General features: G+C 37.1%; 4 protein-coding genes across 4 annotated transcripts in view; all 4 read left to right on the forward strand.

The window, feature by feature from the left end:
• LOC134824001 (uncharacterized) overlaps nucleotides 1-16,425 on the forward strand; it is a 123,641-nt gene that overhangs the window by 55,222 nt on the left and 51,994 nt on the right. The gene's annotated exons all lie outside the window — the stretch shown is intronic.
• LOC134824000 (major surface-labeled trophozoite antigen 417-like) overlaps nucleotides 1-16,425 on the forward strand; it is a 55,608-nt gene that overhangs the window by 22,111 nt on the left and 17,072 nt on the right. The gene's annotated exons all lie outside the window — the stretch shown is intronic.
• Nucleotides 11,692-12,429, forward strand: LOC134824512 (uncharacterized). Its single transcript, XM_063836419.1, has 2 exons — nucleotides 11,692-11,749; nucleotides 11,924-12,429. Exons 1-2 carry the CDS (start codon nucleotides 11,692-11,694, stop codon nucleotides 12,427-12,429), a joined length of 564 nt encoding a protein of 187 aa, XP_063692489.1.
• On the forward strand, nucleotides 14,184-14,889 carry LOC134824513 (uncharacterized). Its single transcript, XM_063836420.1, has 2 exons — nucleotides 14,184-14,238; nucleotides 14,405-14,889. Exons 1-2 carry the CDS (start codon nucleotides 14,184-14,186, stop codon nucleotides 14,887-14,889), a joined length of 540 nt encoding a protein of 179 aa, XP_063692490.1.

A 16,425-nucleotide genomic window follows, 5' to 3' on the forward strand; every position in this document is an offset into this window, starting at 1 on the left:
CTACATCCACCCAAGGATAGAACTCTGAAATATGTGAAATATGTGAAATATGTGGATATTTTATGCTTTTACACTGAAATCTGCAGACACATGTGAGATTGAAATACAAATTCCTACTTAAGAAATAAAGAAATAAGAGTTGTAAACGTACGTGCTTGCCCATTCTGGCATGAAGCATCTTGACCAAACGTGCCACACTTATCCACCACTTCCCCGTCCTTGAGAAGGGTAATGAACACGCCTTTTGTTCTGGAGAGATTAGAGAAGGTAATTGGGTAATCAGGTAATTAGAGGTAATTAAGGTAATTGAAAGTAATAAACATTAAATAAAGTGCATGTTCTTTTGGTGTTTCTTTTGGTGCTAGGGCTAAGAGAAATATAGCGAAGAGGAGAGAAATACGTCACTTTCGAATTATGTTATATTCTGTTATGCCGAATAAGATCGGATTCTCCTATGGCATCTTGATTGATTGAAAGCCCTTCGTTAAGGAGTGTCTCTAATGGACTAATTTATTATTTATTTATTTACATATTGATTAATTAATTAAAAACCAACCTTGTTAAGCAATAACCAATACCGTCGGGCCTATTAATCGCTACAACATCGTAAGTGTTATAGTATCCATCAAAATCAACCTGGCATTTGAAAGTGTGAGATTTTTAAGACTAGTTTAGGTTCTGTCAATTTGGGATTTCTAAGATCATTTAATCCATCCTACACTTACCAGCAATGGCACTGATAGTGATAATGGCAGCGGACAACATCGCGGCAACAATTACAGTAATTGAAATCCTGCAGACGTTTTCATTTAAACAGACTATCTAGATAAGTTAGCCTTATTTCAATGCTAGACGAACCTGCCACCAGTTTTGAGCAGTGGTGCAGTCACTATGAAACCAGGTGAGAGGATCCCCGTCAATCCCCTTTGAGGCGACACCCGCTGAGTACAAGGTTGGCATTGTTGCTTCTTTGAAACCAACGCTGTCTGCAAATATGTTCATTTGCTGGATTTTTGAGAACTTCTGAGTTAAAATTAGTCGGTAATTTCAATTCTTGAGCAGCAGATTTGGATTGAGGGTTGACTGTTGATGGATGTATGATCGTAATAAGTTAATACTTAAATAGATCTTGGCTGGTATAGATCAGGGGTTAACATAATTCTTTTCTAACGCGTGACAATGACTAACAAATCCGCTTTAGTATTGCCCAATCACGTGATAGTGACTAACAAATCCGATTTATTGAACTGTATAAAAATTCAAAAAAATGAACATGGATCTAACGATAATTCAACAGGAATTTAATATGTATATTGTATAAGGCTGTTTCATCTGAAAAAGAATACAATGCAGTAATACTGTACCCCAATTGAGATTAAAGGCCCCCATGTATGACGTTTCTGTACCCGCATCCGAAATAGTTGTGACGGTGGAGTAATCTGAAAATTTGTGTTAAAGATTTTTTGATTACAAAAATTGTAGTATCGTAAAAAGGCAGCATAAACAAACGAAAGCATATCAGATAAAAATTAAAACCTGACACCCTCGTGTGTACACAACACACTCAAGGCTTCGAAGGGATTATTTTTCTGTAAACCCGTATATTTTTTCAAAACGTTATATTGACATCATGGTATATAATTTCCAAAACAATATTGTTATCTTAAATAGTTTAATCAGCAGTAACTGCATAAAAATAGAAAGTGTTAAAAATGGCTCTGTACCGATACTGGTGGTTAGATAGTCCCTGAAGAGACGTTTATTTGGACAGGTGAACCCGTTAATGGTGACCTGCAAAGTACAAAGTTCGTTATAAGCTGTAATAGAAATGTCAAAGTACAAATTGAAGTAATAATTTCTCCGCTGACTGCTAAAATCAGGCTTGTTTTACGTGAGAGGACGTTAAGAATGATAACGTTGATGGCAACCATCACGAAACATTTTAATGGAATGTGTCAAGGATGCAAGATAACCTGCCAGCCGGTCTGGGTCACATTGGCTATGATCCAGTAGCTCTCTCCTGTCTTCATACCAAGCTCACTTAGGGTTACGCCTGTACCGCAGGGTACCTGTGAAATCATGGGAGATATTTATTCGTAATCTAGATAATACAGTAATTGTTTAAAAGAATAATTGAATAATTAGAATGGTTGATATTTCTATATTTAATTAAACGAGCACAGTAGTTGAGAAAATCAAAATGAAATAACCCAAGTGGATAAATCAGTCATTGATATTCTAAATGTGATAATATGTGACCAAGAAAGAAGACCTTAGATGTGGATATTGGTTAAAAGTTAAACAATAAACATATTTATTTTGACACGTGTCAGCTAACAGTCTCCTAGTGTTGATCTCAATGTGTTGTAACCTTATTTGGGCATCAGGTGTTTTACGATATAAATCACCTGATGCCCAAATAAGGGCATTTTAAAAAGCAATATTTTTACTCACATTTTCCCCCTTGGCTGCATTAAGTTTCAATTTATCGCTGTGCATGTGCATGTTCAAAGAAGGTCCAGGCATTAACTTAATTTTATGTTCCGCTGCAGAATCGTACTTAAACCTGGAATCAGGGGATTTTAACTTTTGGTCACAAGTATGAGCTATCTAGTTAACGTAATTACATAACAATTACATAAAAATAACGTAATTACAATTTCTATTGAATATGGTACAATCAGGGTGCAATCTGAAAAAATGTAGCCCTTGTGAATACAGGCTATTCCTAATTAGTTAATTAGAATCTCATTAACTAATTAAGAATAATAACTCCATCTAATTTAGATGGAGTTTTTTTATTGAAAATCTTTTCAAAATAGTACATACATCAATGTAATTGCATGAAAATAAGTTATTATCAAGTATTATTGATTATTAACTATAATCAATTAGATCATATAATTATTCTTGAGAAATATATCAGTAATAGCGATGTACGATAATCTTACGATATCTGAGTACGATTCGGTCGCTATCATTATAACTTAATTATCAAACGAACAAGATTGACGAGCGAGTTTGAATATTGATATCGTGAAATATTTGTGTTTGCAGAACATCAAACTACATAAAATATTTGATTAGTAAAAATAACGGCAATATTGCTACTAATATTATGAGTAGCAATATTATATTATGTTAGTAATAATATAATCATAATACTGAATATCGTACGCGTAAGAAAGGTTACTCACTAGGGGGCAGGGAAAAAAGAAAATCGCGATTATTTTGGCCAAAAATCGCGATACTGCGATTTTTCGTCATTTTTATAACAGACGACATATAAAATTTGTCGCAAATAATGGGAAAAATCTCCTTTTGTCCCTGTTACTCACTGTATGTAGAAGATAGTCTGCACAGCTGGTTTGCGGCCGTTACTAAGCGCCATGTAGCTGTTACTTGCCTTAAATCCCAACATGGGCTGGTGAACCACTGTAATGATGGGGTTGAACAGACAAAATTACACATCTATTCACTGCAGTCTTCCAAAACTTACCATTTAATTCAGTAATCTAGTGATGTAATCTAGATAGTATGGTAAGTAAGGGTGTGCAGTATAGGGTAAGTGTACTTACAGCATGTTGGTACATCACAAAAGTCCCATCTGGGACCATTTGTTGTGTAGCACCAGGGACGGTCATACTTCGCTTTCGGGTTCCGGCAGTAGTTGTGGTCACCTATACCTTTACTTCCGAACCTAATATTTGTGGGATTATTTAACATACAAATATAGTTTGCAGAGCCGGTTATTTATGGAATAAAACGTCAATTATAATTTCATCCGCGAAATCATTAAGGAACTTTCCAGGGGTATAACTGTGGGTATTGGGGGTCTGTACTTACGTTTAAGGGGTATAACTGTGGATATTGGGGGTCTGTACTTACGTTTAAGGGGTATAACTGTGGGTATTGGGGGTCTGTACTTACGTTTCAGGAGTATAACTGTGGATATTGGGGGTCTGTACTTACTCTTCAGGGGTATAACTGTGAGTATTTGGGGTCTGTGCCGACCATTTCTGACAAGTACTGCCGTCATGTGTTCTGGATTGTGCTCCCTTATATCCGCGACCTTTAAATTTCCTGTCCCAGTAGCTCCAACAGCCAACAGCAACTGAAGTGAAGCAGCTGAAGCTATGAGAAAACAAATTCGATTATGTGTGAAATTTCTGTTTTGTACATTTAGAAATAAAATTCAGATTGAAATTATATTGAACCATATTTAGAGAGTAGTTTATTAAAAAGTAAATTTAATATTTTACTTACGTCTGGGAGAGTTGGCATCAGTGTTACTAAGGTGTTACTAAGGTGTTACTAAGGTGTTAATAAGGTGTTACTAAGGTGTTCATAAGGTGTTACTAAGGTGTTACTAGGATGTTACTAAGGTGTTACTAAGGTGTTACTAAGGTGTTACTAAGGTGTTACTAAGGTGTTAATAAGGTGTTACTAAGGTGTTAATAAGGTGTTACTAGGGTGTTTAGAGAGTAGTTTATTAAAAAGTACATCTCATGTTTTACTAACGTCTGGGAGAGTTTGCATCAGTCCACTTTTTACAAGTTTTTCCTGTTATAGTTGTAGCAACCTTACCCATATACGATCCATCATTAATCCCATCCCAGCAATCGTCATCTGAATATTGATTTTATATTCGCGTTAATCCGTGTAACTGCCTCAGTAACATATTTTAAAACTAATTACAACACTACAAATTTAGTACATTTATTGAATATTATTATTGAGGACTTTGTATGAAAAGCATTAATACAGCCAGTTATTGAATGAGTTCAGTAGACTGAACTTGTTTTGTGAAATATAAGGTACCTCTTAATTCTTCATACTGGATAGTCTTTACGACAATGTTTTCGGTAGCGACTCTGTTCAATGCAGACAAGTCTGAAAAATAATGTGGTAGAAACATCCGTTAATACATAATTTACATAATATATGTAATAATATAATTAAGTGCTTATTATAATTACATAATATAATTTAGTTACATAATATAATTTAGTGCTTTAAACATGTTTAACACACGGAGTTAGCGATATCTAGAATATTTTAGAACTTTTTTAAATAATAAGCTTTATTATAGTTATACAAACCAGCATCTTTAGATACGTGTTTAGGTAAGATGACACCGTCCACCACAGCAACAAAGCCAACATGGGTGATCTGTATCATTACTTCCACTTCTTTCCCCTGCACCAGGCTGATCCAATCGTTTTTAACCTGTAGAAATACGTTATGTGGTAGATTTTCCAAACGGGAGATGAATTTGTTAATTAATTCAAGGTAATTGTTAATTCTGCAATTATGAATAGAAGCATTTTGCATTCGTTTATCACTCCACCCGGAGTATTCTGCAAATACGGATTTTTATTGATTACTAATTATTCCAGTACACAGGAAATATCAGATTAAAATTTAAAAATATAAAAAAACAAAAACCTCTTTGGTTTGCACGGTAGCTGATCCCGTCGATAAAGTGATGGTTTTCGCTTTTGAGTCCAGTTCTAGTTTACAATGAACACTCTTATCAGCCTGTGTAAGCGAGATGGACATGGCTTTGTCCTGCTCTCCCCTGCATTATAAAGTTAAGTAAGATAAGCAAAGTTTTCCAAATTTAACTGCTAGAACAATTGCTATTGTTTGATGTGACTGGTCTACGTCATAGTATCAGATGTATGATTCAATTGTTATAAATATGAAGTTTCAAAAAATAGCAACAGGATAATTATAGTGGCAAGATAGATTGAACTAACAGGATAATCGAACTTGACAAGAAGAGCGTCCCCAACTTTGGGAATGAGAGTGGGAAGAGTGAACTCCTTATCTGAACCCTCCCAGATACCCACAATCTTCCTCGAGTTACCATACATTTCCACATTCTCTGTGTTGGGATGAGTGTTACGAGGGTGTTACTAGGGTGTTACTAGGGTGTTACTAGGGTGTTAATTAGGTATTACTACGGTGTCACTAGAGTTTTACTAGGGTGTTACTAGGGTGTTACTAAGGTGTTACTAGGGTGTTAATTAGGTATTACTAGGGTGTCACTAGAGTGTTACTAGGGTGTTACTAGGGTGTTACTAGGGTGTTACTAGGGTGTTACTAGGGTGTTACTAGGGTGTTACTAGGGTGTTACTAGGGTTGTACTAGGGTGTTACTAGGGTGTTACTAGGGTGTTACTAGGGTGTTACTAGGGTGTTACTAGGGTGTTACTAGGGTGTTACGAAAGTGTTACGAGGGTGTTACTAGGGTGTTACGACTTGACAAGAGTAATACTGTAATAGGAACACTCACTGCAATTCAGTTTAACGTAGGTGGTGTACTTGGTAGTGTCTCCCAGTAGCAGATCTCCCTTTCTCGCGGTGAATGGGAGGTTGGCAGCATCTAGTGTGCTGCCATGTGCGCTGTCTAGTGTAACTCCCAGACAACTTGGCGCTGTGGGAGTTAATTGTAAGGTATTTATAGTGCGCTGTCTAGTGTAACTCCCAGACAACTTGGCGCTGTGGGAGTTAATTGTAAGGTATTTATAGTGCGCTGTCTAGTGTAACTCCCAGACAACTTGGCGCTGTGGGAGTTAATTGTAAGGTATTTATAGTGCGCTGTCTAGTGTAACTCCCAGACAACTTGGCGCTGTGGGAGTTAATTGTAAGGTATTTATAGTGCGCTGTCTAGTGTAACTCCCAGACAACTTGGCGCTGTGGGAGTTAATTGTAAGGTATTTATAGTGCGCTGTCTAGTGTAACTCCCAGACAACTTGGCGCTGTGGGAGTTAATTGTAAGGTATTTATAGTGCGCTGTCTAGTGTAACTCCCAGACAACTTGGCGCTGTGGGAGTTAATTGTAAGGTATTTATAGTGCGCTGTCTAGTGTAACTCCCAGACAACTTGGCGCTGTGGGAGTTAATTGTAAGGTATTTACAGGCATTTACACATTACAGGCATTTATACTTTACAGGTATTACAGGCATTTATAGCTGTATTACAGGTAATGTATAGCATTCAAGATTGCTGTAGGCGATAAGGTAAAACGTCTTTCTACAGCTGCATGGCTAGGATCCGAAGAGCCGCATTGAGCGCGGCGCCGCGCGTTTTAGTTGGTAATTAGTAATATTCAGATTTAAAACAGCTGGTCCTAAAAACGTGATTTGATTGCTCGATAAGATAGTTTCCAATAACACTAACTTATGTCACAGGCATCCAAAGCTTTGCCCATAGTTCTAAACTTATGAACTGTTAGTGAGTCGTCCATGTCTTTGTAGTACGCTCCATCAATTTCGTTTCTGTAATCACACCGGACTGAAATAACAAAACATTTACTTATCTACAAAACAACCTTGTAAGACTCGGGTCATATACCTTTAATTTGTTCTGCTTCAAGAGGCTATCTAACAAGAGTAATCACTTATTTTAGGTTTAGGAATAGTGCAAAAAGTAAGCCATGACAGGAATTATAGATCATCCTGTATACTGTTGTCTGTTGTACGTTTGGGTTTGAATAGAACATTTTACCAAACAACTAGTTCAATCATTATAGAGCTTCAGGAATCAATATTATTCGCCTAAACTTGGTACTAGGGTGTTACTAGGGTGTTACTAGGGTGTTACTAGGGTGTTACTAGGGTGTTACTAGGGTGTTACGCATGGTACTTACATTTGTAACTTAGTTCAGATAGAACATCTCCGACCAGACTGAGAAATAAAAACAAGGAGAAAAGCATATTTCTCCCCGCCATTCTGAAATTGATTTACTATTTAAAATGTATTAACATGAATCGATAAAGTCTAATGATGTGGAAAATGTTACAGTTTGTTTGTTGTTTTTTTTTAATTCTAGAATTTGCACCATATTATTGGATGATTACAAACACAATTTTTTAGATTTGGTGGAACAATACGATTTTACAGTGAACGAATCAACTTTTTATCTTAAAGCAATACCCTCCTCAATTTTGTATTCGAAAATTCTTATAAATATAAATCGAGCGTTACATTTCAGCCTCGCAAAATAACAATGACATTATTTTGACATATTACAACTAACGGAAAATGGTACTACAATATAAGTTGCATAATGTGTGGCTGGATGACAATATAGCTGAACTAAGAAAAATAAACTTGATTATATGTATAATAATTAATTCGGCTAAACCAACGCAAAAGCCACATTGACGTTGGGGCCGTCAAAAAATAATAAACAATTAGTTTCACCAGGGTGGCGGAAAGTAAGGGATCTGAGAAAAACACACAAAAAGAGTAAACCCAGTAGTGGTAACCCAGTAGTGGTGGGCTAACAGTGTATTGGTACTACAAAGTGCTGCATTTAATGGTGCGGCCTAACAACTTCATCCGTGTGGGTGGTGCACATGTCACATGATCAGTGTCACATGTTACATGTCACACTGATCATTAAACCTGGAGTGGGATTTGTTTTAAAACGTATAAAGATATAAGAGATACAAGAAGTTTGTTTTCGCAGGATCTTTCAAAATACGTGTGTAAATCGTCTTAATATAAGCTGATCATTAGAGGAGAAAACAGTTTACAAGTTCAAAAGTATCTTATATCTTTATATGTGAAAGTTCTGTAGCTGCTGAATAAAGAAGCAGTGGTGTTACTAAGGTGTTACTAGGGTGTTACTAAGGTGTCGATAAAGAAGCAGTGGTGTTACTAAGGTGTTACTAGGGTGTTACTAAGGTGTTGATAAAGAAGCAGTGGTGTTACTAAGGTGTTACTAAGGTGTTATTAAGGTGTTATTAAGGTGTTACTAAGGTGTTAATAAAGAAGCAGCAGTGTTACTAAGATGTTACTAGGGTGTCACTAAGGTGTTAATAAAGAAGCAGTGGTGTTACTAAGGTGTTACTAGGGTGTTACTAAGGTGTTGATAAAGAAGCAGTGGTGTTACTAAGGTGTTACTAGGGTGTTACTAAGGTGTTGATAAAGAAGCAGTGGTGTTACTAAGGTGTTACTAGGGTGTTACTAGGGTGTCACTAAGGTGTTGATAAAGAAGCAGTGGTGTTACTAAGGTGTTACTAGGGTGTTACTAAGGTGTTGATAAAGAAGCAGTGGTGTTACTAAGGTGTTACTAGGGTGTTACTAAGGTGTTTATAAAGAAGCAGTGGTGTTACTAAGGTGTTACTAGGGTGTTACTAGGGTGTTAATAAGGTATTGATAAAGAAGCAGTGGTGGTGTCTACTATTAAACCTGCACCGTTAAGTGGAAGAGTTCTGGTTAAGTTATACTAACACTATTAATGATTCTGTTGAGGAGTGAACTAACAAGCATTTATGCTGGAAAATACCGTTAGCTTCATCTGATCTTGTTATAATTGTGATAATTACATGTTATACAGGAAAGATATTTGTAAGTTTGTATATGTATTACGTTATAATTATACTGATCCATTGAAGAATTTAACCATTTTATTCCAGAATTTGAATGAACAAGGTTCAATGATAACTAACAGTTGACCTTTCCTTCGTCCCTGCTTATACTATTCATTGCAATGTCTAGTGTCTACCACCCCTACTGGTCATAAGTACACATACTGCCTACATTCGTTCCACGGTGCTTTGTCTCTAGCATGCAGATTTATCAATAGTGTCTATACTACCGATAGCTTGTAGAATATAAGCAGGTGTTGAGTATTGAGAAGCGTACCTACGTCACTGTGGGTACCTGTGCAATGACCAGTACTGGTGACTAACTGCTCATATTTCCTTCGTCTCTGCTTAATTCGTATTGCAATAGGTGCCACGGCTATATTCGTTTATATAAGATGCTTTGCACGGAGCAAGCATCTTATATATATTTTTATCACAAGTATCACTTATTTCTTTATTTTGAGTCGTAGTTATACTTTTTTCCCAATTTCATTGAATTTATTCAGAGATTTACAAGTTTGTTTTCGTAAAAGTTAAAACCCCAATTCAAAACAGGTAATAAATATAATATAATATATAAAACAGTGTCCAGACACACTGATTTTCATATAATCGAAATCTTTTCCTCCTGTTCTATTTTAAATGTTCTAGACCCTACTGTACAGTTATTAGTATCAGCAAACTACGTGGTTCGCATGTCAATGGCCGATCATTGTCACCCCTGCTGCAGCCCTACTCAAGACAATGTTTTATCATACTGATCACTGTCAGCTCTTTACGCGGTCATAAGGGAAGCAGATAAAGTTAACAATATCACCTGTTTGTTTGTTTGCTTGTTTTTATAACCCGTCCCCAATCTCGTACCGGAAAATGACAACAGACTCTCCGAAAGTCTTGAAGTTCTGTAACCACCACCCCTGGATACAGGGACTTCCAGGGGAGGTCATGGCAGTAGGAGTATGCAGTGTTCCTGTAACGTCACTGTACACTGCAGCTCCTTTATCGTTGTTTTGAGTGTCCGATCCAAAATCAAATCCTAGGCCCTAGGGTTACAAGAGACGTGGAAGCCCATGAGCGTGATAAAGTTCTGGTGTTACACGAGAAATGATAGCCTGTGAGCGTGTAGACCGCTCCTCTATCGTTGTTAAGAGTGTCCGATCCGAAACCAAATCCTGGGTTACATGAGACGCTGAGACGTGTTACTGGTAGCCTGTGAGCGTGTATACCGCTCCGCTATGATACAATAGTTTTAAAGGTAATGCGATCGATTAAATCCACCAGCTGACGCCAGTTAGATCCACTAAAATGAGCGTTGAATATTCAGTGTGGTTGTAAGATCTATATACGAGCCACCAAATTGTTCAAAATTATCTGGTGTTCTAGGCTAATCCAAAAACTCGCGAGGCCAGGAAATGTTTGAAACAAAAGGTTTAAAGGCAAGGAAGATTGCTGACCGACCTCTTTACGTTTTCTATCCTTCTAAGAGCTCCAGGGGATTTGGTGAAATTTGCAAGCCTTTGGTCTATTTGCAAGCTTTTGGTTTATTAACTCGACAGCCTGATGCCTGATGACGTTGAAACAAGGCTTTACCCAACTCAGTATGATCATTTACTGCCCAATTTAAGCTCTTAACTCCAATCAGAAACCGAGTTATTTTGATTTTAAGTGCTGACGAAGTCGCAACACGCGACAGTGTAAAAATGGGTTTTGGCCTAACATTATATTGTATCAGATGCCATCGTGGAATAGGTGGTCTCCTGCACCTTTTCCGCCTCGACATAGAAGAAAAAACCTAGAGTACATGCAACCTGCAATCATAAGGTGATTGTAGCCCTTTTTTAAAGAGAGGCTGGGCCATGAATAGCCCACGAGAGGATATCATTGAGATGCTCTGCCAACCTCTGGGGTGTGGCAACCCTGGGGAAGGTTAGCCATACTAAACCGGTGGACTCAGAAATTGAAGAGAAAGCTTATCTATTCGTTAATTATTCTCTACTCATCATATCGCTTTCTGTCCCTCAGTAAAACGAGGGCTATCGGTCATTTTTCGTGTTATATATTATGTCTACTTTATTTTAAAAACGTAAGATACATTTTTTAATATTGTCATTTGTATATACTGGTATTATACATACCCGTAACGTTTGAAAGTTGTGACCCACAATTTTTGAACACAGCAATTTGAAAATATTCATATATTTAAATTTATAAATTTTTGGTCGAGTTTATACTGATAAGGGTCATTCAAATGTAATCTTGATAACACAAACTACTTGTGTAGATTGTTATGTAATACACAAGTGACCATGATAATCTTTTTCCTATCTCTCCTTCTCTTCTCGGGAGCAGCTGCTACTGACGAAGGTACGTACAGAGCAGGAACTAGCTCTTAGCTACAATATAGTTTATGTTTGTAGGATTGTCGCAAATATTAACTCATTATCAAATGGTTCGTTAATTCTTCGAAAAAAAGCGTTACCATTACTGATTATTATTGTGTTTAGTAACAGTTTCAGTTATTTAATATTGAAACTTCAGGCTGGATTGATGCGATTAAAGGTAGTAAAATCGAGTTTGACTTGGAACGCACACCTCTTCAAATAAAGACAATCCAAGGAGAGGACGTTGTGAGTGTGTGGTTCTACGACGAAAGTGAAACGACAGCAGGAAGGATCTTCCTCAGGGATTTAACATCTTCCTCCGGCTCCCTTTCTCCCCCAGAATACGAAATCTACGACTGTATGCCGACACAGAACTTCCCCGATCATTTTGTCCTGCCAATTAATAGTGATAATGTGTGGACCATCACAAAGAAGTCCCCAGGACCAAGAATAACTGTGCAGTGTAACGAGGTAACAGTAGTGGACGTCACGTTGTCAGAGATGTGTACAACTTCATACTGGAAACCAGCGTGGAGTAAAAATGTGGCGAAGATAGAGTTCAGGTCCAATGACAAAGCTTCCAAGTACTACAGACCTAAACCACTAGGTAACGAGAGACTGATACATTTTTATTTCGAAGTTAGATTTTTGAGGGTAGATTGAAGGTATTTTACCAGTTTCCACTTTCGGTCTCCTGCTCATGGTAGCGAAATGGAATATTGACCAATCAATCTTCATCACATAACTGTTTCAGTCACTGAAAATCCAGTGCAATGTGACGCTCTGACGGTGGATAACGCCTTAATCTCACCAAGTGGCCCAGTCAATGTTAACACTGTCGTAACTATCACGTGCTCGCAACCCGGGGAATACGCTTTTCCTTCGTTAGTCACGTGTCAGACTGAGGGGGTCTGGCAAGCTACCCCGACATGTAGAAAATGCGGTTAGTACTACTACTATATTAGTTATACAGACTACTATTATATAAAACTACGTATTATATTATGTATGTACATACATTGTAATATGTAGTTTTGTATCTTTATATCAAGTGGAGTTTATGATGACTTGACATGACACAGTATATTGTGGTTATATATAACAATTATACACACTATATGACATACAGTTACTACTTCAACAATTGACAACATGTGAGTACCTTGTCAGTGTTAAAATTGTGTTAATTTGGGCAAAATTAACACAATGTTACACAAGTTCTCGTTATTATTATTATATTTTATTCTAAACCTCAAATTGAGAATTCCTTTAATTTGCATAATTGTATCTTTTATAATTTAAGTTTGAGAGATGTAAGCGGTGACACTAATTTCCAACACCGCATATGCAGATAAAAACAAGTTGTTTTCAAAGTGATTTAATACCCTTATATCACTGATGTAGACTAGATTTCAGGTATAATTCATTTGATGGGCACTGCGACAAGTAGCTATAGAAGTCTGCTTATTTCTCCAAAATGTTTTATTTCCGATTCCAAATTGGGTTACAACTGAAGTGGAGGAAACTTCAGTAGAACCTTTCTTCAAAACTACTCTCTCGATAGTTTTCGTAAATGAAAAAATGTGATTTATTTGTTGAAGTTGTTAGATTTCTACAGAATTGACCGATCTAACTTAAACTATTGCCTCTCTGTTTGTGAAGCTCTGAAATTATTAGCTATCATAAATATAGAAATGGATAGTGGATACTTTGAACAATAAAATGGAACTGTAAATCCTGATGAGTCACCTTTAAAAGCATAATCTTTAATTCAGAAAATGTTTGAATAGTTTAACAGAATTCTTGTAGAACTATTTCAAACTTACAGCAACTAATTATGTCGATCATAACATGTCCATCGTTCATTATAACACTTGTTTGCTAATCTTTCATAGCCGTCATTTTTTACTAGTCGTTACTCGTTAGCCATTACAAACGTAGCGCAGAGTAATATTCTAATAATGTTATGAGACGTTATTTTCTGCTATTGATCACTATCAGTAGATCCTCATCATTGTACCGCACTAATTATTCGCATATCTTTATTTACAGTAAGTCGTTAGCCATACTCAACAGGTGGATTCAGAAATTGAAGAGAAAGCTTCTCTATTCATTAATCATTCTCTACTCATCATATCGCTTTCTGTCCCTCAGTATAACGAGGGTCGTTGTTCGTGTATATTATGTCTACTTTCTAACTTCATTTAAAAAACGTGAGATAAATTTTTAAATATTGTCATTTGTATACATTCCCGAAACGTTCGAAACCCACAATAATTAAAGATATTCATATATTTAATGCTATTGAAATTATAATTTTTTGGTCGAGTTTATACTGATAAGGGTTATTCAAATGTTATCTTGATAACGCAAACTACTCGTTAAGTTGGTTTTGTAATACACAAGTGAAAGTGACCATGATCATCTTCTTATCTCTCCTTCTCTTCTCGGGAGCAGCTGCTACTGACGAAGGTACGTACAGAGCAGGAACTTATAATAGTTCTTAGCTACAATATAGTTTATATTTGTAGGATTGTTGCAAATATTAACTATGGTTCGTTAATACTTCGAAAAAAAGCGTTACTGCATTACTATTGTTTTCAGTCACAGTTGTAGTTATCTAATATTGAAACTTCAGGCTGGATTGATGTGATTAGAGATGAAACAAAAATCGAGTTTGACTTGGAACGCACACCTCTTCAAATAAAGACGATCCAAGGAAAGGACGTTATAAGTGTGTGGTTCTACGACGAAAGTGGTGCCAGTTCGGGAAAGATCTTCCTTAGGGGACTGAAATCTTCCTCAGTCTCCCTTTTTCCCCCAAGATACGAACTTTACGACTGTATGCCGACACAGAACTTGCCCCATCATTTTGTGCTGCCAATTGATAGTGATACTGTGTGGACCATCACAAAGAAGTTCCCAGGACCAAGAATAACTGTGCAGTGTAACGAGGTAACAGTAGTGGACGTCACGATGTCAGATGAGGTGTGTACAACTACATACTGGAATACACCGTGGAGTAAAGATGTGTCGAAGATAAAGTTCCATCCCACGCTAGACACTGCCTCCAAGTACTACAGACCTAAACCACTAGGTACAAAACGGCTGACCAATTCTTGAATTCTTTATGATTTAATAATAAACGTAAAACGTATCACCAAAAAGACGTTCTTGGTAAACTAGATAGTTAAGACAATGAAGCAACACATAGCTTGAGGATGATAGCGATGCTTTGCTTTAATTTCGAGGGTAGATTATAGGAAGATTACCAGTTCCACTCTATAGTTCTCCTATGATGGCAAACAAATCTAATCTTCACAACTGTTTCAGTGCAATGTGACGCTCTGACGGTGGATAACGCCTTCATCTCACCAAGTGGACCAGTCAATGTTAACACTGTCGTAACTATCACGTGCTCGGAACCCGGGGAGTACGCTTTTCCTTCGTTAGTCACGTGTCAGACTGAGGGAGTTTGGCAAGCTATTCCGACATGTAGAAAATGCGGTATGTACTACTACTATGATATTAGTTATACAGACTACTATTATATAAAGATATAACATTACTATTATATTATGTATGTATATACGTCATACATTGTAATATGTAGTTTTATATTTTTATTTCAAGGATTCAAGTGGGGTTTATGATGACTTGACATGACACAGTAAAACTATATTGTGGTTATGTATGACAATTATACGCACAATATGACATACAGTTACTACTTCAACAATTGACAACAGGTGAGTACCTTGTTAGTGTTAAAATTGTGTTAATTTGGGCAAAATTAACACAATTTTACAATATTACGTTATTATCATCATTTATTTATTCTAAACCTCAAATTGAGAATTCCTTTAATTATTATTAAAGCAAGCTTCTAAATTCGGGATAGCCTGTGGCAGACAACGCCCGATTCTAATGCTTCTACAGACCTACACAATCTAGGTAAACTAGGTATAGGTAAAAATATAATATTAATCATAAGCTAAAATGTACTAATCTTTGTATTCTAAATGGGGAAAAAGAAGAAACATTGTCAGTCAGTCGAGATAATTGTCAGTCAGGCTATATGGCAGCTTTGTAGATGTTGTGACTATGCTAGTAGTGGTCCCAGGCTTGCGACTGGAATTGCGGTGTTAAATCGATTTAATGGTATACCAACGATCCACCTCCCACTTGTTGTTTGGTACTTAGCATTAGTGCAAGTAAGTAAATAAATATTTCATGTTAGGCATGTGAGCATGTGGCAGTTGGCACCCATTACGGTAAGTGTAACCATCCATTGAAGTTTTTGCTTTTCGCTGTACTAATATTACATTGCACAGCGGTTCTTTTGCGACAGTCAAAACGCGACAACTAGCGCTGGATGGCGACAACTAGCGCTATCCAGCGCTAGTTGTCGCCATCCAGCGCTAGTTGTCGCTATCCAGCGCTGGATAACGCTGGCCAGCGCAAAATATATATGTTCGATAATTGTCGCTATCCAGCGCTAGTTGTCGCCATCCAGCACTAGTTGTCGCCATCCAGCGCTAGTTGTCGCTATCCAGCGCTAGTTGTCGCTGGCTATGCGACACTGTCGCACGCGACAGTTTGCGATGACCAGCGCAACTGGCCATCGCAGAAAACAGTTCGATAACTAGCGCTGGATAG

This window comes from Bolinopsis microptera, chromosome 12, assembly GCF_026151205.1.
Source record: "Bolinopsis microptera isolate Bmic1 chromosome 12, MBARI_Bmic_1.0, whole genome shotgun sequence".
Lineage (NCBI taxonomy): Eukaryota > Metazoa > Ctenophora > Tentaculata > Lobata > Bolinopsidae > Bolinopsis > Bolinopsis microptera.

Bases quoted from the DNA above. Each gene is read 5' to 3' on its own strand.
- LOC134824512 (XM_063836419.1), top strand. From the start codon at position 11,692: ATGATAATCTTTTTCCTATCTCTCCTTCTCTTCTCGGGAGCAGCTGCT. The intron at 11,750-11,923 runs GTACGTACAGAG...TTGAAACTTCAG, and splicing joins AGCAGCTGCTACTGACGAAG to GCTGGATTGATGCGATTAAA.
- LOC134824513 (XM_063836420.1), top strand. From the start codon at position 14,184: ATGATCATCTTCTTATCTCTCCTTCTCTTCTCGGGAGCAGCTGCTACT. The intron at 14,239-14,404 runs GTACGTACAGAG...TTGAAACTTCAG, and splicing joins AGCAGCTGCTACTGACGAAG to GCTGGATTGATGTGATTAGA.